Source organism: Sinohyriopsis cumingii, chromosome 11, assembly GCF_028554795.1.
Source record: "Sinohyriopsis cumingii isolate HCF-2022 chromosome 11, ASM2855479v2, whole genome shotgun sequence".
NCBI classification, from domain to species: Eukaryota; Metazoa; Mollusca; class Bivalvia; order Unionida; family Unionidae; genus Sinohyriopsis; species Sinohyriopsis cumingii.
Window position 1 is genome coordinate 112,383,812 of NC_142971.1, and position 25,185 is coordinate 112,408,996.

General features: G+C 36.0%; 1 protein-coding gene across 2 annotated transcripts in view; it reads left to right on the plus strand.

Annotated features, from left to right (window-relative positions):
* The window catches only part of LOC149789311 (SRSF protein kinase 3-like), a 121,219-nt gene that overhangs the window by 84,866 nt on the left and 11,168 nt on the right, over positions 1 to 25,185 (plus strand). For both annotated transcript variants that reach the window (XM_089975517.1, XM_089975518.1), the window contains 7 exons: positions 1,401 to 1,507; positions 3,130 to 3,292; positions 4,563 to 4,702; positions 9,168 to 9,402; positions 13,053 to 13,472; positions 19,509 to 19,594; positions 21,735 to 21,842. In XM_089975517.1, coding sequence (XP_089831643.1) covers positions 1,401 to 1,507; positions 3,130 to 3,292; positions 4,563 to 4,702; positions 9,168 to 9,402; positions 13,053 to 13,472; positions 19,509 to 19,594; positions 21,735 to 21,842 — 1,259 coding nt within the window. The remainder of the gene's footprint in view (positions 1 to 1,400; positions 1,508 to 3,129; positions 3,293 to 4,562; positions 4,703 to 9,167; positions 9,403 to 13,052; positions 13,473 to 19,508; positions 19,595 to 21,734; positions 21,843 to 25,185) is intronic.

Consider the following 25,185-nt stretch of genomic DNA (forward strand, 5'->3'; position numbering starts at 1 on the left):
TTTTTTCCCCTCAATCATCTCTGTTCCCTATTTTAAATAATGGTCTTTTCAAATGCATTTTTCAATAATTTAACTGTATAAAGGCAATTCTTGTGATAGTAGTCATCCTGTATGTTTTTAACAGACACATTTTGTAAGAAGCATTCTGATTATCAAAAGCGTCTACACATCCAATCAGGGCTTGAAAATAGTGTTAATGCGTGGCAGATCCAGGACCTGTAACCCTCTGAGGGAAACCTGTAGATTTTGGGGTATAAAAACATCAATTTTATCATCATGGCAATTCTGATAAGAAAACAATGTTTTCTGCAAAGTATGTTTAGTTTAAGAGCATATAATTTCACCAAAGATGAGGTCATTAATACACTTGGTCAATTATTTCTAGAGTTAGCCATGCCCAACTTGCATATAAACCAGTCACTTTTCTCCTGCAGTTTTTTTTATGGAGTTATGGCCCTTTTTGTCTTGCCAAGTAATGAATTCGAGCAGAATCTCGTGAATGCAGTTTGTCTAAAAAAATGTATGGATCACAATGAAACTTGGAATATATTATGGTCATGATCTGAAGATACATATCAGGCACAAGCATCCTGCTATTTTTGTATGCATTATTACCCTATTTGGCTTGTAGCTAAATTTAGTGATGGAATTTTATGAATACATTTAATCTTAACAGATTACACTAGATGACCTTGGCAAACTTTTTATGGTCATCATCTGATGATGCGCACATAATCCAAACACAACTTTTTGACTTTTCTTAGTGTGATGGCCCTTTTTTACTTGGAGTCTAATTGTATGTCAGAATCATGTGAATGCAGATAATTTTGGTTTTAAGTGGAATACCTTCAAACTCTGTACATGCTATGGAAATCATTTGAAGATACATGTATTTACAAAATACTGCCCTCTTTTGATTTCGCTTAGAATTATTGCCTATATTCTATGCAGTATATAGTTTTTGGTTTAAAGTATTTCTTTATTATAAAAATATGTGAATTATACATGCATTGCATGCCAGTTTTTGTAGTGAGTACTGTTACCAATAAAATATACGTAGCCTTTTCTCTTCAATGTCTATCTTGATTTTCATTAAGGACTTGTGACCATAAGGGTACAGTTTGAATCATTGCAGGTTATTTACCTCGGTGTGTCTGTGGACAAGGCACATTACTCCAATTGCCTTGGTATTACATAACTTGAGTTTCTGTGCTGTAAAACACCAAACCTGACCAAACCAAACTTAGATTTTTCAGCAAGCTTTTAAAGTCCTGCCATAATATGAAATTCAACAAACACACCTGATACTTGAGTGCACTTTGAGAGAGACAGTCAGATGCATGTACACGCATCAGAGTGCCATGGAATTGATACAGTAGTTTCCTTAACAAGTTTTACAGATGTCTGTATGGTGTTTGAAGTTCTTGGCCATAATTTGCTAAAGCTAATTATCCGTTCCAACTACCAGGGAATCCCACTTGAAAATGTGAAGACTATTGCAAGACAGGTGGGACATAATTTGATTGCTGTCATAGAAATATGTTATGAAAATTGCTTGACATTGTTAATTATTAAGTTTTGTGTTTTCATTTATTTGACAATTTTCACATATTTCTCCAACATATCTTTATCAGATATTAAAAACATTTGTATTCCTTTTCGACTGAATGGTTGATGGCTATAACTGTGGTAAACATAAAGTGCAAGACAGGATGAAAATTGAGTCTTTTCAAATTAGGTTATCTGCAAAATCCTCTAATTTACATAACTAAAGCTTTGCCTAAAAATTAGGATAACTTTTGAAAATAAAAGCTTTTCTTCTGGAGATCAGTCAGTTGATGGACTTGTGCTTGTTAATTGGTTAGAAGTCCATACTATTTGGTGACCCACATAATTTCCTCTTGGACCGCTTGTCCAACTGAAAGAGATGCAAAGAGGTAACCATTCACACCAAGCTGGGTGGTTGCAAACCTGCCAACCCGAACCATTTTTTCCTGTCTTACAGAAATTACCCTTAAAATACAGGCTTAAGGAATAAAAACACAAATTAAGGAAATATGGTTGAGGTAAAATCCAGATAGTGGCTTGTCATTGTTTGATTCGGGTACAGGTTTTTTTATTATTATATTCAATGGAGTTGATGGGGGAACCATACTAACGTCACAGGGGTACCTCAGATGCTCTAAACTGTACATATTTTGTGATTCAAAATGTCTGAATGATTAAGCTATTTTTTTTTTTTTTTTAAATGTCCAACAGTAAGTGACAGGCCAGGATGAAAGGGACAATACACCTATTATAAAGTTTTGCCGGTACAGTAAAATAAAAGGGGTTATTCAGATCATTGGGAAAAATAGCAGGAAGGGCAACAATTATGTTTAGTGGACATCATGTAATGATTTATGTATATCACATAGCAGGAAAGATGATTGCTGTTGACAAGGCCCATGATAACTTGAATTGTTTTGTAAGGATTACATCAAGTAGAGAGATAGTAAGAATCCATTGACCAGTAAGAATCCATTGGCCTACATTGGGTTTGGAACTTTAGTTTGTGAAACTGTACTTGTGGTAATTAAGGTTCAGGGAAACATTACAAAGTTGTAGTTGAATAATTTGTTTACCATCATTGCATCAGTCTTGAATCACACTTCTGGACTTTTAAATACATGTTTTCCAGTATGAAAATAACAGTATTTTATTACACCTTACTGAAAACTCTTCCAACACATGGAAAATAATCAACTGCCTGAATGAAAAGGCCTTGTTAGGGTTGGCAGGTCTCTGATTGGAGCGATACCTAGATTGGTGTTGGAGTGGTCTGGGGACTATTGCAATGCCTGTTATATGATGGTTTATCAACAGCTGTTGTACAAGTCGAGATGATAAATAGATCATTTTCTTTTAACAGTTTTTGTCTTGTTTGTTGAGGTCATTGTTAACAATATTAAGATTTTTTTGTGGGAGTATTTGAAAGTCACATGACATAAATAAGCCTTTGTGCTGTTTGTAGGCAATACTTCAGGTTCCTTGTCACTCTTGTCCTTTTTGTGTTCCATGTCAGACTTGAATGAATGGATACCTATATGAACATTTGGTGCTAAATGTTTTTGTTTGTTTTTTATACAGGTGTTACAAGGTTTGCATTATCTGCACTCAAAGTGTAAAATAATTCATACGGACATAAAGCCTGAGAATGTATTGGTGTGTGTGGATGAAGACCATATCCGAAAGCTGGCTGCGGATGCATATGAGTGGCAGAAACTTGGGTTGAAATTACCAGGCTCTGCCAGTAAGTAACACATAGTGGTCTTCATTATGGAAACTATAAAAAGATGTGCATTGATCCTAATTCCAAACATTAAAAGTACTGCACAGTTCACAGTTTTAGTAAGAATCTCCTATGAATTGTATTCATTAAGCGAGCTCTAGGCAAGATTTTTAATGAATTGGATATTTCATTCCAAGTTTGAAACTAATTGAATTTATAGGCATTTTAATGGGCATTTTGTAAGCATAAACAGATGGGCATTGATCCTAATTCCAAACATTAAAAGTACTGGACAGTTCACAGTTTTGGTAGGAATCTCCAGTGAATTTTATTCTTTGAGCATGCTCTGTGAATTGGATATTTTATTTCTGGGTTTGGACCTAATTGAATTTATTGACATTGTAATGGGTATTTTGTAAGCATGGTGCAGTACACAGCGTTTGATACTTGGATCATCAAGATATTCATGATAATTGTTGGGCTGTGTCAAATGTTACAATGACCAAGACTAACTTGGAATGCATTCAGTTATTGCATTTTGTTGGATTAGTGTTGTAACCATGATTTGAGTGTTATTTTAAAATATTCTGCAAAACTGGTGCTTGTCCCAGTTCTGTAATTCACATGGATTGAATGCACCATTAACAGACAGTGATTGCATTCAGGGAGAAATATGCATGCAACCTTCAACCTTGGAAATATAGTTTGTGAAACTGTTCTGGAGGTAATTAAGGTTCATGGAAATTTTAGAAATATTTTAGTTGGATACTTTGTGTACCATCATTGCATCAGTCTTGAAACACACATCTGCACTTTTGAATATGTGTTTTCCAGTATGAAAATAACAATACATGATATTTTTTTACACTATATTGAAAACTGTTCCAACACATGGAAAGTCCTAGAAAAGAACTTGAATTACATAAGAGTGGAAATGTATGAACCCAGGGGTTCATGTATGGTTTACAGTCAGTAGTTGGGGGCATACTTGTTTTACCAACACAGCTCTAATTTTTGCTGAACTGTAAAAACCATCTACTTGTATGAGTATCAAGATCTTAAATGCATTCAAGAATGAGTGAGATTCAGAAATATTAAAAAGGCAATCTTACTTGGTAAGCTTACCATTTTGGGAGCCATATTTGATATCCAATTTTAATAAAATTTGATTTTGAACTTTACCTTCAGATGGCTACATGTAGTGGTTTTGCTGAGGTGTTATTAAAGGATTCAACACACGCAAACACACTAGAATATTTGATTGACACTTGGATTGTACTCACCTTTTCAGTTAGCACAGCACCTAGAGAGAAACCTGTGGACCCTGCCAAGATGTCGAAGAACAAAAAGAAGAAGCTGAAGAAGAAGATGAAAAAGCAGCAGCAGTTGATGGAGATACAGAAAAAGCAAATAGAGGAAGTAGACAAGCAGGTACTTTGAACTATGCCTTGAAATGTGAGATTTTTATATTACCTGCAGTAGCAAATATAATGACTTCTATTAGATCACCAGTGGCAATGGCAGCATAATTGTTGGATCTTCCAAATTTGGTATGTTTCAAACATTTTCCAAGAGGAAAAAAAAAAGCTTGTCTGGTTGGCATGATGAATTAAAAGTTGGTGTCACTGTACTTAGTCATCTTTGCAAGCTAAGGTTCCAATATGTTAATCTATCTACACCTAGGTGAATTGCTAAGATATTTCAGTGCTTTGGATCTGAGAATTTCATTGGATGCAGCAGCAAGCCATCGTATCGTATCAAAATTATGATGTTTAAGTTTGAGCACTGTTCCTACATGATCGATGCAAGGGTATTTCACAGCTGGAGATGGACTCATAATTAAAAGCAATTTTCCACTGCTGGTCTGATGTTTGCACAAATACATCCTTTCACTAAAAATATACACCTGTAATGGCTACTGCCTGGTATGTAGTTGTCCTTTCGAAGTTAAACTTACAAAGTATCCTTTTTGAAATCAGTTGCCTCCACCTTTTTTGGCTGATGTACAGTCACTGCTGTTACATGTTGTTGGTTAGTTTGCGTTGCATACTAATAGAGGCAGCTTATAAAATCCAGTAGACATCGTTAGTACAAGGCACTTTAATATCTGAATGATCTACCAAGATGTCGATAGGTTAACATATTGGAACCTTGGCTAGTGAAGACGATACTTAGTTTGTTCAGTTAAGCACAGAAGAAGATAATGTTCTGAGTGAGATATACAGTTCTTGAGAAAAAAAAATTCTTACATATTGCCAAGAGAGGTAAAATAAAACAACTTCTGATGATGAAGAGAATCCATATATTTTTTGCTCATGTATTCAGACAAGTTCCTTTCTTGAAAAATGCATAAAAGAGACAATTTTGTTGTTGAGATACCCAAGCTGGTAATGTGCTGGGCAAGGTAAATCATTGGGGAAAATTTAAAATCTGAGATTCATGCATTTGAATGTATTTAATGTTGCTTCTGTGGCCTAGTGGTAAAAGCAACCACCCTGGATGCAGGAGGGCAAGAATTCAACCCCTGGCCGAGTCATACCAAAGACTTATAAAAAATGGTACTAACAGCTGCCTTGCTTGGTGCTCAGCAGTAAGAAGTTAGTGTTAGGACTGGTCAACCTGGTATCATGATAATGTGACTGGGTGGGACATCATGCTATACATCTGTGTTAAAGCTATGTTAAAAATTCAAATTATAGACACAGACATGTTTACCCAGTGAATCAGAGAGAAGAATATAGAAAATAGTTCTAAAAGCAGTTATAAAGCAAATTCTCTCTTGGAAGTGCAGGTAAGAATTAGCCTTGACATCCATAAAGAAAAGAAAATTGTTGCATTAATGAATTCTTACTTGTTATAAGCTACTGCTGCTTGCAGTGGTACATCTTGATTTGGTCTTGTGTCTTGGTGCGTCAGTTTGTTGGTTCAGGGAGTTGTTATTAGCCATCGCTACACATGAACTAATTTACATAGGCAGATGAAATTTGGTACAAATGTTTTTATCATTTGCAGATAGGCATATATATATTAATGCTATTTATGACTTTTGGACTTTGAATTTTTGCAGTGAAAATAATGTTTGTGCAGTTTTCTTAAAACCATTTGACATAGGTACATTAATTTGGTATGTCATTTTCAATGCATATATGGACACTTATTGACTTTCTTTCATTTTTTAACAAGTTTTTCTGACAAAGGAACTTCAGGCTGTGTGTGCTGTACATTGGTTTTGTGTTTTCAGTGTGAAGTTGCGTGTCATAACCTTTCTCAAAAAAGAGCTCAACAAGTTTGCACATGGACTTTACAGAGTGCACTCTGACATTAAGGCATTTCAGATTTGTTCTGTGGATGCTGATCCATCAAACAGTATGGCAACCATTCTTGTTTTTTTTTGGGGGGGGTGTGTTTAATGCCATTTTTCAGCACACGATAGGCTATGCATGGCGGCCCGTATTAATGGTGGAGGAAAAACCCGGGGAAAACCCCGGGAAGAACCATCGACCCACAAGAAGCTACTGGCAAGCTTTCTCACATACCCACATTGGCTGAATCCTAGACTCGAACCCACGCAGACAGAGGTGAGATGGCAGTGATCCGTAACGGACAGCGCTTTAGACCACTCAGCCACTTGAGGCCCCTGGCAACCATTCTAAATTTAGAAAACCTCAGCAACTTCTGCTCCAAAACAGCTGAATAGAATATGACCAAATTTGACAATTCATCCAGACATGAAGGGATTTTAAAATTATACAAATGGTGCTGATCTGGTATTAAATACGATTGCTAATACTAAAAGTAGAACAACTTTTAATAACATCTTAACAGTATTGGAGCAAATTTGACAGTAAATGTTCCGACCTGAAAGCCTTTCATATTTATAAAAAGAATGATACCAGTCCACTGTCGGTAAAAATTGAAAAAACAGAAAAATACCCAAACAGTTAGCCAACTCATCAATGCCCCCGTGTCAACTTTCCAACTTTGCAGGGTCCATTCAAGGGCTTGTGTATGTGGGATTTATGCAGAACATTAACCAATTGATTGAAAATGTTATATTTTCAAGTTATTTATTTCCTAATTAAATTCCACTTATATTTGAAAAAAATTCCCATTTTTCAAATAGAGAGGGAAATCAGTTTAGAACAGATTCCGCTTTGACAAAGCTTCCTGGCATAGAAGTCTTTCTATATTGGAAAATCATGTTGATGTGCCATCAGATGTGGATGAAGATGTACAAACTATAGAAACTTTGAAACAGTTGTTTTCTCCACATATGTAATTATTAGCTTTGGAAGAAATGTCTACAAACAGCATACTGCTGACACAGATTTCTTGGCTAAATGCTGTTTATTGGCTGTTAGGCAGATGTCAGCAAATTAAGCAACGTCTCTGCTGCCTGGGCCTACTTCATCTAGGCAAATGGTGAGTGTGTGTGTGAATCTAGATTTTTAACATAGCTTTAAAAAAATTTCAGTCATATCGCTACGATGTTTGCAGTGTGACAGTTTATAGTGATGTCTAGCACTGGAGCATCATGCCGCAGACATGTAGCATGATGTCCCACCCAGTCACAGTATCCTTACACCAGGCTGACCAGTCCTAACACTAACCTCTTAATGCTGAGCACCAAGCGAGGCAGCTGTTAGTACCATTTTTTTAAAAGTCTTTGGTATGACTCAGCCAGGGATCAAACCCCTGACCTACCGCATCTGAGGTGGACTCTCTAACCACTAGGCACAAGAGCAGTCTCGAGGCAGATGGGGTTTGGTGTACATGTTTATAGACATATAAATGACCTGATTAGATATATATGCTAATGTAAAGAATTTTGTATGATCTGTCATATTTTTAGATTGGGGTCATTAGACTTTTGCTGCAGAGGAGCATACATTTTCTCTAAATGCACAGTGCTCTTACGGTATTTGAAGGTCTTTTGGGGAAAAATGAGGCATCTTTTTCAAGGCCTTGTAAGTTTGGGAAAATTAAGCAGATTACCCTGAGGTCTTTAAAAGTCTTTGAAAATTGAAATATTTTTTAAAATGGCAACTATAATAATGCATTTAAAGCAATGCTGATGCCTGTTAAGAGAACAGTTTATTTTGTATTAAATCTGCATAAGTTACATATTTCTGAAATAACAATGAATGTTGTCCTATCTTTCAGATCATTATAAAGCAATTTTAGGAAATTAATTATAGTTTGAATTTCATCATTAAACAATATTGTAGTGTTTTGTATTTGTTGTTTTGTCATATAACATAACCATATAACATAACTTGTTTCCAAAAAGTTGGCAGAAATAATTCTTGGAAATATGTTTGTGGTCTTTGAAAGTTTGGGAAAAGTCATTGAATTTATCATTCAGAATTCTGTATGAACACTTATGCAGATCTAGTTGCATTTACTGTCAGTCCTCTTTATTAGATGGTTTTCTGAACAGATTCACAAAAAAAGGTGATAGAAGAACTGAGGTAACTGCCAACATGCAGGTTGTGGAACTCTACAAATTGCCGCCTGTTCTAGCGCATGTAAACTGATTTAAATATAGGAGGTACTTCTACACATTCATGTGCATCAATTATTTATATAAAATTTTCCATTAAAGAAAATATATTAGCTTTATTTTTTTATTTTCAACCCAGAAAATGTTTCTAGCGCAGAAATTTTGTTAGTATTTGGCCCTCACTTTAGTGTAATGTGGGCTATGCTTTACAAAACTTACTGGGAGTTCAGGAGACTGAGGTTGGGAATTGAATTGGGGAGTTCAGGAGAGTTGAGGTTGGCAACTGACAAAAAACAAACCCATATGGGTGCCACTAAAGAACATAGCCCCCCCCAAACTATCGTGCAACTACTACACTTATAAATATTCTATAGTTTTATTATATTCTTGCAGAGAAAAGTTAAAAACAGTGAGAGCTCAGGCAGTCTTCACCAGTTAGATTCGCCAAGTGACAGCAGCAATCGGAACAGTTTGGTCATCGATACCTCAGAGGTCATGAATACAGAGAATTCTGATTTTGTGGAAAATGGTGTAAATGGTGAAAATAACAATGACTCTAAGAAATCTCAAAGTAACAAAAATGATAATAGTGCCACAGGATCTAGGAACAACAACACCTCTCCCACTTGTAAGTGAATAACACATTATAGCAGGTTTATTTTTTAAAAATTTTGTATGGGATAGGACATGGGTTTCACTTTTCTTATATTTGCACTGCATCACTAGTAGTATTTATGTTCAGGAGTTGGAAAATCACATATAGAACAGTCCCAGTATTCCACTGAAACTTTGGGATAATATCACTATACATTTGAATTTTGCACCCTGCTATGCCAGTTCCTGTCACGTGTAAGCAGAATCATAGTGCCACAGGTGAGGCACATTGTACTATGAACACTTGTCTAGTGTGTATTCCCTGAAAGTTGAGCCTAATTTTATCATAATTCATATCAGTTATTTTCTACCGGACTCGAGCAGGGATATCTCCCAATTATCTCCAGATTTGTATGTAACCTACATTTTAATCCACTACACTCATCTTTATTATAATAATATTGTGATTTGATGGTTTCATTGTCAATCAAGTATTACTGATGTCAACTTGCGTTTGTCCTCAGGTCTCACACCAATCATCATCATATAGGTGGATCAAGTATTGCTGACATGAGATTTTGTCAGACTTCTGGTCTTATACTATCCATTAATATTATCATCAGCATTTTTGCTTATTGTTTAAAAGGTATAAAATTTTGTTTATTGTTCCTTGTTCTCAGATTTTCTGTTTGCATTGCAACAGTGTATCAAAGTCGAGTAAGGAAATCTGGGCATCTTAAAATTCCCAGTGGGATACACATCACATCTGCCTTGCTGGTACAGGTGGGCAGATGGGCGTCCATTCTGCTGTTTGTTGTCGGATACGGTCTGGAACCTAGCATAACTTTGATGCACTTGAAATGGGAGGAGGAAAGAGCCTTCTTCCTCATCTCTAGAAGGCATGTGATATTTCCGATTTCATTGGATCTCAGAAGAAAATTAGTTCTTTGGTGGAGAAGAGCTAGTATATGGGACCTGTAGATATATATAAGGATGCCTGATGGTCATTCCAAACCAGTCATTGCCTGTTAGGGTTAGGTTCAGGGTCCCTCCAAATGGAGGAAATCGATTGGGTGGAGGAGTTGCTCCTTCCCTGTGAGGGAGCGACATTCTCTAGGAGTCCATAATCTTGATGGTGTCAAGTGCCTGTAGTCCATTGATGGCGACAAATGGATTTAGCAATCTGGAAAGCAAACTCTGATCCATATATGAGAGATCAGAGGAGGGGTCCTTCTGCACATTCAAATTACTTAAGGGCAGCCCTATTCAGCATGTACAGTTTTCAAAAGATCTGGCCACTGGCTTGGATTCTCCTATTTCCAACCTTGTCAGGTATTTTGAACTACAGATACCAGTGTTGTATCCACTAATGCCCACATGGAATAAGATCTTTTTCTAGCTGTCTTTGGCAGCTGCAAGATAAAGGAGCAAGCTTCCTGCACTGTCTGTATAACAGGGTTGTCAATGATTTAGTGGCAATTACAAGTTGGTTTCCCACCTTTGACAAATGGGCTTCTTAGCATTAAACTAGTTACCTTCAATAGCTCGACGCCCTGTGGAAATCACAGATTCCATTGAATATATCGTGGGGATGATCAAGATTATTATGCCCAGTTTTTGTTGTATGATTTGGCATTTTGAAACAACAAGAAAGGGTTGGAAGCATCTTCTCTTCTCATAAAGAACTTAGCTGATACTTTTAGCATCCACTATTTCTAGGTGGATTGTCATAACAATGAGTAGAGCTTATCAGTCTCTTATTGGGGCCTTGAGTGGTCTAAGCAGATTATTGACATCTCCCTTTCTTGTCTCAGCTTGGCCAACATGAGTATGTGAGAAAGCTTGTCAGTAGCTTCTCGTGGGTTGGTGGTTTTTCATAAGGTTTTCCCTGGGTTATTATCTGCCAATATATTGACTGCCATGTATAGCCTATCATGTGCTGAAAATGGCACAAAACACCAAACCCAGTCTCTTACTGAGGGGACCTTTCATTCATGAAAATTAAAGTCCATGAGGCTCAGCTCTTACCGGTCTTTCATAACTCGTTCATCGCTGTAGGGTGTGATAAAGACCACATTTTGGTGGTCATACACTACCCGTACTTCTACCTTTATTCCTTGGTACACCAGAGGAAAAGCATATTTTCCATTGGGCCCATTGTCATAGCAAAAAAATGTGGTGCAAGAGGATACCATCTGACATTAGTGAACAGGGCTGAGCATTTTCTTGTGTTTGCCTTTTTTCTAAAAAAAAACAATCAGCCTCTTACCAAACTGGCAAATTCAGCTATCCTATTGGGATAGGCAAAATATCAATGATATTACAATGTAGTGGGGTGGTGGGGGTAAAACTAATTAGAATGATGGAATGTCACTATTGTCAGATTTCCTCCCACCCTATTCTAATACCCAGCAAGTAGCCTGTGTCCTGAAAAAAATGATTACCATGTATTGACATGTATTATGGTAAGCAGACTGGGTCTGTGTTCTACTTATTTGACTTCCAAACTATTCTGGGAAATTCTCCCAAAAGGAGGACTAATTCTTATTATTCAGAAAAAATAAGCTAGCGACAGAATCAATTGAAAATTACATGTCAGAAAATGCACTCAGAGCACTCCCATCAGTCATTTTCCAACAGTGACAACATCAGCGTCCACTGTTTGTTATTATTCAGTGGTCTTAAACTAAGTTACAGAAAAGAGCCAAAACTCCTTGAAAAGCTCTTGAAAATCAGCTCTCTTGGTTTCTGTATGTACCATTTTCATCATCATCATCATCATCATCATCATGGGATGCATACCAGGCAAAATTGATTGCCTTCACTAGTTGCCTTTTCGTTCTGAGCATGCAAGAGGTAAGAATTCAAACAGAAAATGTCATACCGTCCCAGATTTCTTGACCCATTGATATTGTATTTGGTTGTTAAGCAAATATTAGCAGGATGAGCACTAACAGGCGTACATTAGCATAACTACGATGTCATAGCCTTGAGGTGGTCAGGGCTCTGAAGCGATCTTATTCCATGCAATCAAGCAAATAAAACTAATGTCAGATGCATAATAGATGAGTTGAAATCTATTAACAAAGAAGAGTTGTGTTTTACAGTAAGTTTGGCTAATGATAAAGTTATTAAGGCTATAATTAATTTAAATTATTCATATGTTTATGCTAACCATACTTTGTCCACCATGACAAGATTCTTGCTGCATTTGTTTTACAACTGGTATGATATAATATATTTGGACCTTTATTTAATGCATGCCATATTTACTGTGATCTGTTTATGTTTCCAAATAAGGATGCAATGTCCTTGTATGGCTCATGAAAAAATGAGGCTGAAAACATACCTTGTCGTTAGATGAACTACTGTGGAAGATGATCGAAAAGAAAATATCGGCTAGAAGGTGAGCTTGATTTTACATGAATTTCAATGAAATGATTCAGCATTTCTGGTATTAAATAAGAGGACTATTTAATTTCTTTCAGTATATCTGTGAAGCATCTTCAAATGTTTTGACAGTATGCTAAAAAAGCACAAGGTGTGAATCAGACCCAGGTGCTCCATTGATACATATAGGTTCATTTTAGTACCCTGTCAACAAAGTAGGGCTACTAATATAGTACTGACTTGGGCCTTTTGATTTAATAATGTCTGTATTAGCAATTATCTTATTTTTTGTAGGTGAAAATACAAGTAATTCAAGGGAATTAGTGGAAAATCTGAAAAATACTGAATCTAATCAGAGCAACATTGATAAACTGAAGGATTCCAATGAAAACAAATCTATAACTTCCATAGAGCCAACAGAAATAGCTTCAGAAATGCCTAATATCATGGGAAGTGAGAAAATTAATGCCTCACAAACTGAATCTGATCAAAATCCTCCACTGTGTAATGGTTTAGAATCTCCCAGTGAAGAGAAGACATTAGTTTTGGTTGGTGATAGCATTGTGAATAACACATGTGATGAAAGTAGTATGGATCACAGCCCAACAGAGACATCACCTGGCTATCAAGCAGACGGAAGAACAAGTAATGGGGGCGAGGCAGGGAGGGTCAGTTCCCCAGATGTCTGTGCTGCAGGTGGAGACTGCGAAGAAGGTAAGATGGTTGAGAGTATAATGGAATTTGTACTGGCTTTGGTACAATGAGAAGGAAATCACATTGTCTGGTTTGTGTGCATTGATTTCAGTGAGACTCTGCCTGGTTGGACATAAAATTATTTAACCAACAGTCATGGATTTTCTTTTATCAGTCTCAACCCTTTCATTTAATTTTTTGAGTCGGTGGTGGGGTTGGTGGTGAAAAAAATGTTCAAATATTTAATAATAAAATCAAAATTAGTGTACTTGATGATATGAAATCAGCATATCTGTCATGAAATGACATAATCTACTGTCCAGATATAAAGAATGTAATTATTTGTCACTGAAATTTCTAACACATTAACAAACATTATTTTTAGCCCAAGCTTCTCGTGAGGAGACGGCATGGATTGGATGTCATTAACAAAACAGTCAGAACTCTTACCTGCCAACCATTACACATTTAGCATAGTCATGATGCTGTTTTTCACTAAATTAATCTTATGTTTGCCTGTAAATTAATTATGTTTCTTAGGCACCCCCACCCCACCCCATTATTAATAGTATATCAATAAAAAGTTCTTTGTTGTTTTTATTAGGCAAAACAAATTTTTTTGTCTGTTTCCTATTGCACTGTCTTAAAATTAGGGTAAGCAGGTATTTTTTTCCTTCATATGCTATAAATATTTAATGGTGAGTTTTTTTAAAAAATCATTTTTTTTTTTACTGGGGGAGCAGAAGTGCTAGGGTTGGATGGTTGTCCAACCAAAAACAAATGGGGGGGGGGGGCAGCGGCGTTGTTTTCTTTTTAATCCCACATGAGACCTGCCAGCTCTTATGACCTGATAATAAGTCTTAAGGAGATACTAATTATAAAAGGGACAAAACAAAACAACAGCCAGTATTATGAAAATATGTTTGTTGCTGTATATTCCGGATACTGACTTGTCATTGTTTGATCAGGATCCAGTGTAATTTATCAGGGAACCAGATTAACTTTGTGTGTAAAGCAGACACTTTAAACTGGACATATTCTTCTGAAATCTGTATGATCTAGCTGTGGCTTATGTAATTAAATAACATCCAGGATATGATAGATGTTCAAGACAAAATTGACATTATACCTCAAAAATAAGTTTAAATAGCCAGTATAGAAGAAAAAAGAAGAATATTCAGGTATATGGGGAAAAAAAAGTAGGATGGGAACAATAACATTGATTGAACATCATATATTGATTTTGAATATGTCCCATGGCAGGAGAGATTATTGTTGTTGACATATGAAATTGAAGACGATAAAAAGGCAAGACATTGAGTTGAGAGATAGCAAGATGCCTATGATAGCAAGAAGACTGAGCTCCATAGGGTTTGGAACTGCAGTTTAAAAAACTATATTTGAGGTTATATGGTCAGTTTGTTACGAGCTCTTTAGCTGAAGATAATGTTTACTTTCACTGTATCAGTCTCAGATCACACTACTGAACTTATTAAATCCATGTTTTCCAAGTTGGCAATAGCCGCTTATGATATTTTTTTACAACTTAAAGAAAATTGGCCTAACTTTTGGGAAAAATATCGACTGCTTTACTGAGAATGTATTGTTAGGGTTAGCAGGCCTGCCACATGTGTAAATTTGAGAATATTTTAGAAACTTGAATTTGTGAGATCAGAAAAAGGACAAATCAGAAGTGCTTTAGTACATCAGTATGCTCATTGCAGGGTTTGAAAAGTGGACTTTACAATCACACATTGGAAAGTTAGGTGGGTTGACTAGTTGAAGTGTGCCTGTATACACAAGTTTGTAAGTGTATTCTGGTCTATTTCATGTTAATTTTTTGTTTGTGGCAAGAACTTTCGCTACAGATAGAGATCAGTAAAAAAAAATGCTTAAATTTTTCATACAGTTTGTTGTAATTATGATGTAGATTACACATTTTATGCACAGGTTACAATTTGTGACACTTAGATCACATTTTCCAAGGGTTACCAGGTATGTGAACTTAAGCTGAGATCTAGAATACAGTAATATTGTTGGTTGACATGTATTTGACCAATCAGATGGTTCAAATTGAGGTCTAGAATCCTCAGATCTAAGTGTCTGACTTGTAGTTGACCAGTCAGATGGTTCAAATTGAGGTCTAGAATCCTCAGATCTAAGTGTCTGCCTTGTAGTTGACCAATCAAATGGTTCAAATTGAGGTCTAGAATCCTCAGATCTAAGTGGCTGACTTGTAGTTGACCAATCAGATGGTTCAAATTGAGGTCTAGAATCCTCAGATCTAAGTGGCTGACTTGTAGTTGACCAATCAAATGGTTCAAATTGAGGTCTAGAATCCTCAGATCTAAGTGTCTGACTTGTAGTTGACCAATCAAATGGTTCAAATTGAGGTCTAGAATCCTCAGATCTAAGTGGCTGACTTGTAGTTGACCAATCAAATGGTTCAAATTGAGGTCTAGAATCCTCAGATCTAAGTGGCTGACTTGTAGTTGACCAGTCAGATGGTTCAAATTGAGGTCTAGAATCCTCAGATCTAAGTGGCTGACTTGTAGTTGACCAGTCAGATGGTTCAAATTGAGGTCTAGAATCCTCAGATCTAAGTGGCTGACTTGTAGTTGACCAGTCAGATGGTTCAAATTGAGGTCTAGAATCCTCAGATCTAAGTGGCTGACTTGTAGTTGACCAGTCAGATGGTTCAAATTGAGGTCTAGAATCCTCAGATCTAAGTGTCTGACTTGTAGTTGACCAGTCAGATGGTTCAAATTGAGGTCTAGAATCCTCAGATCTAAGTGGCTGACTTGTAGTTGACCAATCAGATGGTTTAAATTGGGGTCTAGAATCCTCAGATCTAAGTGTCTGACTTGTAGTTGAGCAATCAAATGGTTTTCAAATTGAGGTCTAGAATCCTCAGATCTAAGTGGCTGACTTGTAGTTGACCAGTCAGATGGTTCAAATTGAGGTCTAGAATCCTCAGATCTAAGTGTCTGACTTGTAGTTGACCAGTCAGATGGTTCAAATTGAGGTCTAGAATCCTCAGATCTAAGTGGCTGACTTGTAGTTGACCAGTCAGATGGTTCAAATTGAGGTCTAGAATCCTCAGATCTAAGTGTCTGACTTGTAGTTGACCAATCAAATGGTTCAAATTGAGGTCTAGAATCCTCAGATCTAAGTGGCTGACTTGTAGTTGACCAGTCAGATGGTTCAAATTGAGGTCTAGAATCCTCCGATCTAAGTGGCTGACTTGTAGTTGACCAATCAGATGGTTCAAATTGAGGTCTAGAATCCTCAGATCTAAGTGGCTGACTTGTAGTTGACCAATCAAATGGTTCAAATTGAGGTCTAAAATCCTCAGATCTAAGTGTCTGACTTGTAGTTGACCAGTCAGATGGTTCAAATTGAGGTCTAGAATCCTCAGATCTAAGTGGCTGACTTGTAGTTGACCAGTCAGATGGTTTTCAAATTGAGGTCTAGAATCCTCAGATCTAAGTGGCTGACTTGTAGTTGACCAATCAAATGGTTTTCAAATTGAGGTCTAGAATCCTCAGATCTAAGTGTCTGACTTGTAGTTGACCAATCAGATGGTTCAAATTGAGGTCTCGAATCCTCAGATCTAAGTGGCTGACTTGTAGTTGACCAATCAAATGGTTCAAATTGAGGTCTCGAATCCTCAGATCTAAGTGGCTGACTTGTAGTTGACCAGTCAGATGGTTTAAATTGGGGTCTAGAATCCACTAATCTAAGTGGCTGACTTGTAATTGACCAGTCAAGTGATTCAAGTCTAGACTTAGAATCAAACATGTTGGTTAAATGTGAACCACATTGAGGGAAGAGAATTGATGACCCTGAAATGTGCAAAAAAATCTGGCTAAGAAGAAGCTCTTATTGAGGTTTTAATTCTTTTGCTCTAATACATATGTTGGACATAAAGAAGACCTGTATGAGAGAGACAGAGATTGATAATCTTTCAATACTCCAAGAGTCCGTGTAAAGAAGACTCCCAGGACTTGATAAGTCCATCATATGAAGCACATGAACAAATCTGAAAAATACTGTGATAATTGATAGAGGTTGAAAATAGCAACCTTCCGGTCGTAGCAGTAAATATAATTGCTCTGCCATTATTCATTCTCATTGTATGTGTTTATGCCCCTGCCATTTCCATCTTCTCTGTTATGAATTTTGTTTCCGCTCACTGACTTTTGAAGGATATCAAAATTTTATATTTGATATGATGCACTTGTTTAAATAAGAAAACTCGTATCAGGTTTGATTTTAACTGTCTGACAAAATATTTTGGAGTTCTGGTCATGGATCAGTTTCAGCTTAGTAGCTTTTGACGGACTTGAAGGATAGAAAACAAATTTGGTATTTTGCTTCACATTAAGAAGACCTAGATTGGGTTTGATTTTAACAATTTCCAGCAAAAATGTTTAGAGTTGTGTTTGACTTGGAACTTCATTTTCATCACGCTAGCTGGAGCATGTGTCATAAAGTAAATGTTGGGCTAACAGTCGCCAATTTTCTTGTTCATTTCAAAGCATAAGCTCTATATGATATCAACAATATTGATTTGGTCACAAGGTTCAAATATGTACCTTTCTAGAAGTAAATATTGATTCAGACACATTGGTTCAGAATTATTCTAGTAATCTGACCTGTTCATAGGCAAGATATATAGGTTTTTTAAGGTGAATTGAGAAATCTGAACCAATTACCTGTTTTAAAATATGAGGGTATTTAAGGAGACCAGATTCATTTAATTACTGCAGTACTGAAATCGACAAAAGAATCTATATTAAAGCAACAAGTCACATGCTGTAGAATAAGCTCTGCACACTGGTTTTTTCTTCTACATAGAAACAAACTTTAGAACAGTTACTGTAGCTGAGTATACGTGTTAGTAATTAATGTGTCTGTAGCTTACCTCAAAACAAACTGATGCTTTACTGATTATTTCAATATTTTCTGAGCATTAGTTCTGACGTTTTTATTGTTTTCTGTAGGCATTAATAAAGTGAAATGGTGCCTGTGATTGGAAACCATGAGTTGTACTTCATTTCAGTAAGTCTAATGTGCAGTTTATGGGAAAGGTTGAATTTCAGATCTGTTTGATTAATGTCATTGTTTCAGTCATTGTTTACCATGTGTACATTTAGAAATGTCAGTAAATGTTTCAGTCTAACTTTGTATGGAATAATGAACAGTTTTTAACACATTAACCCCTGGAGCTTTATGTCATTTTTGCCTAAAAATCAAGTAGGAAACACATTTTGAAAGCTATTTCTGAATAGACTCTAAAACACCAAATCCCCGGTCATCTTTCAATAACATACTGCCTAGTGGTGTTAGAAACATCGATTTTCGTTGGCTATTTGACTCGCGCATGAGCAGAAGGGTATTTTTTTTTTTTTTTTTGCTAAACGATGCCATTATTTATGTATGGAGACCACTCTTTATTCCAAATGCCCATCTTATCCTACTTTTTGCAAAGGCTCATCTGTCTGTTTGCAGTTCATACCAGTTTGCCTTAGATCTGAGACCAAAAAGTCTAAAATCCGGACACAAAATCAGATTCCGACCATGGGCAAATTTTGGGTAAAAAAAAAGTCAGGTCCAAAAAAAGAGGTTTTTCTATCTGTATTTTGTAGTGCAACTAGATATTCCAGATTATTTGGTATCGTTGTAGAGCTACATCTGTCTACCTTTCTATAATACCACCCACTTTAGTGTATCATGCATGACCATGATGCCACAGAGCTCGGCAGTAGGCTACTACATCCTGCCCCGTAAAGTCGTCGCTAGGGGTTAATGTGTTAATAAAGTTAGTGATTTGTTCAGTTTTTTCAACTGTGATAGCGAATGGTGAAACACAGGCAGCAGTAGCAGTTTCATTGTTAAAATTCCATGTTGAATATTTATATTGAAATTTTTGACGATACAGTAAGTGTATATTACAGTATGGTGAGCTATCAGTGTGCTACAATTGCTGTTTTGAAACATTCTTTCACAATACAATATATGTATAACTGTTATTGCATTCTGTATCAATTGCAGGAAAACCGGTTGTGAAACCAGACCCTACAAAAGATGTCTGTGATATTCCAGTAAAAATAGCAGATCTTGGAAATGCTTGCTGGACGGTAATTTTAAATTGCCTTTCATATTTATTTTTTCTGTCAATTGTTGAGAGATAGGAAAAATTTTTGTCATCTATGATAATTTTCTTGTTGTTTTAGTAACAGTGATCATAAGGTTAAAGCTTGTGAAATGGTAATATATTGTTATACAATTAAAGCTTATGCCATTTTTAAACAATACTCAATGTGGGATTCTCTTTGGCTTGCTTTCATTAATGAATTATAAAGAACAAGTTTGGCATGTAGAGTTCCAAGTTAGGGTACGTTTGTAAGTGAGATTTCTTAGTAAGGATTTCACATTATTAATTAGACATGAAATGTTTTCCAGGAGAAAGAAAACCTTCAGATTTGTTTCATATCCATTTTTGCCTTTTAAATTTTTTAAAGGCGAGTTGAAATGATTTTGATCATATGCAAGCATAAAAAAATGTTTGGCTACAATCAAAATCCTCACATTTACAAGATATCCATTTATTCCTCTGTTGTTGCAAGATTGAGTGTCAAAAATCCACTTGGTGTCACAACTGTGGTGTCAGATTGAGTGGAAAAAAACACAACCTTGGTGTCAGTATTCATTTTTATTTAGCCATTCACCATTAAAGTGCTTGTCACGACATACGTCAGGCTGTTAGAAATATTGAAGCTCTTGTCACTTGTTAAAGTTAGGATGTATATAAGATTATAAGAGCTTGGAGATTGCTAATGGATTTTCCAGTAAATGAGTTTGAACCTGAAAATCGTGTTAAATAATGAGTCTGATGTATATGCTGGATGCACTGAAACAGACAGCATGCGGTGAACTCCTCATTTCAGGGGTATTTCAAAATTAAATGTAGAAAGGCAGACAAATGAGCCAAATTTAAATACAAGACAGTTGAAAAGTCTAGTGCAATTTTTGCTTATGTCTCAATTTAGCTCCGTAGGATCATGTGCTACAAAATCACATAGCCCTAGCATAAAGGTTACAATAAATCTAATAAATAAGAATATAAAAATGAACAGAAGAAGTAAAGATATTTATTTGATCAAAATGCCTCTGTTTGAACAAGTAGACTCTGGCAGTAATTAACTTAAATCCTAACACAGCATTATGAAAGTCAGTAGAGTGCTAATTCAGGAAAGTTAAGCATTGGTGGAGCTTATGTTAGTGAAAAATATTATTTTGGAGCAGAAGTTTCCAGGAGACAATACCTGTGAGTTGTGGAAAATTGTACATAACCATAAAGAACAGTTCAAACTGGCTAAGCTAGGTATGTATATGCCCCTTCAGACAGCAGACTGAGAAAGGGGATTCTCAGTACAGAACAATATTCATACACAGCTAAAGAACAGATGAAGCTCTAAAACAGTGAACAGATTAATGCTTATACAACTCGAGGCAACATCTTTTAAAGCTTTTGATTCAATAGGGTCTTACAGAGTGGCACAGGCAGAAAGAGAAATGGATATTGAAGTGTTAGGTAAATATTGAAGTGGCCATTTCTCCCTCCCCCCTTAAGTTTTGTTCTGTTCACCCCTTGTATTTGTGACAAGGGTGGCAATCCTCACTTATGATAAAATCCTAGAAGCATCAGTGAATGTTAGCCCAGTAAATATCATTCATTGTTCAGTTTGATGTATGTTGTACATTATAATTGCTGTACCAAGCATTAGCTCATGAGGGTTATTGAATAAAGGGGTTTTACATGGGTTGCTAAGTGTAAATGTTTACCAGAGCATAATTGAAAAGTTGATCCTGAGCTTTTGAGGTCTTTACTAAATATTTCAGCTGATATTTGGACATAGCCAACCATGTGTTATTCTTTCATGGATAATTACATACCAGATAACCACCTTCATTATCTTCTAGAGTAACAAATTCAGATTTAGAATTGCATGGCTGGATTAATGTAACTGTGTAGTAAAAATATTACACTGATGTAAATGTAGACAGCAACAAGTTTAGAAAATAGAATCAAGAAAAAAAATTCCAGCAGTAAAAACAGCCATTGAAACAAAAATAAGGTGTCATACCAGCCGTATGCAGCCTGGTCATGTAAAAATGCATTTACTTGAAGGAGAACTTTTTGGACATTACATTAGTATCAAAGTCCAGAGAAGGGTCTATTAGATGATTCATTCTTCTTCATATTCTTTCATTTAGTATCACCATTTTACCGAGGACATTCAGACCCGACAATATCGTAGTCTGGAGGTCTTAATAGGAGCAGGATATGATTCACCAGCTGACATCTGGAGTACAGCTTGCATGGTATGACTCTTTAATTCTATATATTTTGGTTTGGGGATGTAGAATAGGTCTCGTACATGCTTAAGAAGTAACTAATAGAGGCAACCTTTATGAGCTGGCATGCTGTCTTTTATGATGTTCATAAAGAAAAGAGCTTACTCGTTTTAAAATAGTGTGGTTAATGTAAAAGCATTTTGTATTGTAAAGAATTTTTACACTCTTTGTATACTTGCGGTCTTTTCTGTGACCACTTTTATTCCTTTACACAAACTCGAGCTGCCCACCATCTGCAATTACCAAACTTTGTGGATGGCTTGCACCTGCAATAAGGAAGAATCCTTTTGACTTTGGGTCAAAATTTCAAAAGTCAAGGTTGCTGTGACTGATAGAATGAAAATGGTGTCTACAGAATAACAATAGGTTGGTGGAAACTTTGTGCATAATTTGCATTTGGGTTAAGACTGAAACCTTTTGATTTTGAGGTCAGAGGTCAAAGTCACTTACTTGAATTCTGGGACCCAACTTTGGGGGTGGTTTGCATTTGCAGACCTGCCAACCCTTACGATTTTGTTGTAAGTCTTATGAAAATGAAACTTAATATACGGAAAGCAAAATCATATAGAAAATGATTGCTGCTGAATAATTTGTTCATCCGCGTTTGATTTGGATCCAGGTTTCATATTAGAATTAGTGGAATTGGTCAGGCAACCAACTTTACAGCAGTACCTCAGATACATTAAACTGCATCCAGTGAGCAGTGCATATAGAAAATAAGCCTCTTAAAAAGTGTAAATGACTAACACAGAAGATTAAAAGGAATATTCACATTCTTGTGAATAAGAGAAAGAAGGGACACAATTATGTTTATTGAACATCACATGCCAATTCGAATATGTCTCGTGGGGGAGATACAATTGCCTTTGTCATGTGAATTGTGAGAAAAAAAAATTCAAAGTATTACATCAAGCTGAGAGATAGCGACAAACCATTGAGCTGCATAGATTGTGGAACTGTAGTTTGTGCAGCTGTACTAGTGATAAATAACGTCTATGTGTACTTTTCAGTTGAACATAATGTTTACCATCGCTGCCTGATCCAAATAATGAACTTTTAAATAAGTTTTCCAGCTTTACAACAGCCGTTTATGATAGTTTGTTAACCTTTCTGAAAACTGGTCAAACTTACGGAAAAAAATCAGCTGCCTTACTGAGATCGTCTTGTCAGGGTTGGCAGGTCTGTATTTGCATTAAGAAATTAGATTTCAGAGTTACTATGATCCAAAAAAAGAAAGAGTACTATTAATTATTGGCATGTGCATATAATGTGCCATTCAGGATGTTATTGTTGGAATTCATATTTAGTGCAAGGATCAAGCTAGGTTGAAATTTTAGGGAGAAGTCATTTCTTAAAGAGATGAAGGGATTAATTTGAAATGCATGGATAAGAGTGAGTTGTTGTATGAATGTGAATAATTATTATTATTATTATTATTATTATTATTGTTGAATATTCTCTTTATTATTTGCCTAGTTTTCAGAAAATCTTAAAATAATTTTCTTCTCTAACTGGGTGTCTGATGCCTACTACATTATAATGGTTAGATTCCTTGTTTATTATGCACAACATGGAATAGACCCTATTTGATCAACTACAGTAATTTTACAATGATAGAGGGACCGCTACAGTGGCCTATTGGTTAGCGTGTCTGCCTCGGATATGGGAGGTTGCATGTGCAAACCTGGCCAAGTCATACCAAAGACTTATAAAAAATGGTACTTACAGCTGCCTCGTTAGGCACTCTGCATTAAGAGGTTAGTGTTAGGACTGGTCAGCCTGGTGTCAGGATAATGTGGCTGGGTGGGACATGATAAGTGTTTTATCTTGTCATGCATCAAATATGCAGACTTTTCCAATTCGATGCACAAAAATAGTATCCGGTACATAAATTGATGCACCTCAATGTTACATTTTACCCATTAACAAAAAACAAAGGTTTGGTCTAAAAAGTGTTACCGGTAGGAAAATTGATGCACCCCCATGTTATGTTTTGCTGATTAAGACAGAATTAAGGTTTTGTCTAACTACGTTAATGGCTAGATTACATCTCTCTCAAACAGAAAACACATGTACGTCAGTTTCTGATGCTAATGTTATCATAACATATAGGGTAAAAACTGAGTGTGGAGCCTGGAGCTGACCTTATGTGACCTGTAACTGTCACATCATTTGTAGCAGCAGGATGTTAGAACCATATAATCACCATACCCAAGAAAAAGGCAGAAATAAAAATGTCACGCAATGAAGCAACAATTTCCATTCACTCAATTTTATGCCTTGCATTGTTCTAACATACTGTCAGCATTCGATTGAAAATGGTGTTCAAGGCAAAAGAATTAAAATAGATCCGAAAGAAACAAAATCATCTTTTTGACCGTGTTTATGACCGACCGATGATAATAGTATTGTTATCGAACTGGTAGAACCTTCCTCATCCAAAGATGGGGTAACAGTTACTCATAAGATAAAACTTAGTTTGTGCAGCAATGGTTGAAAACACAGCTGGCTACATTTTAGAAAAGAAGTTAAGTCAAGTGAAGAATCTGACAGTTAAGACATCTTTATATTTTGCCATATATGTATAGAGGCTAAAAAAGCACCATGACCGAATGTGCAAAAAACAATAACTTTCAGAACGGTACACTGGCAAGGCATGCTGGGTTATCAGAACACAAACTGCTGATTTAAGGTCCACAACACTAGGCTGATTTGAATGCAGGGTTATAAAACCATTCTTCCAAACAAAACATAGTGAAAGTGCTACTTAAGTGTGTACATTGGCTGAGTGTAGAAGACATCCCTTGTTTTAAAATACAAATCTCTTCTTAATTTAATACACAACTTAGCGGCTGAAGAAATTGTTGCCATTGGCATTTTGAAGAATTCTGCCAATCATTATGACTTGGCTACGACCTGTTCAGAGTTACTGGAGTGCCTATCAAACGTTGTTGAGGATAGTCTTATATGTAACATGCAAAATTCATCATTTGTGACTAATGGCAGATGAAAGCACTGACATAGCCAACAATAAATGCCTTCATTTATGCTCAGATTAAGTCTGATTACATGAAACCTTCAACAAGATTTTTAACAAATATATAATGTTCAGATGCTTCTGGCAAGTTAATTGCCTTATTGGCTTTAGTCTCATTATATAACTAATATTTTTGTTATGTATTTAAATAATATAATTATAATTTAAAAACTACTGAAAACTGATCAATGGCTTGAATAAGGCTTGTAAGTTTGGATTTTGGCTCACTGTTTTTTGTTGTTGTTGTCATAGGGTTTAACGCCATTTTTCAGC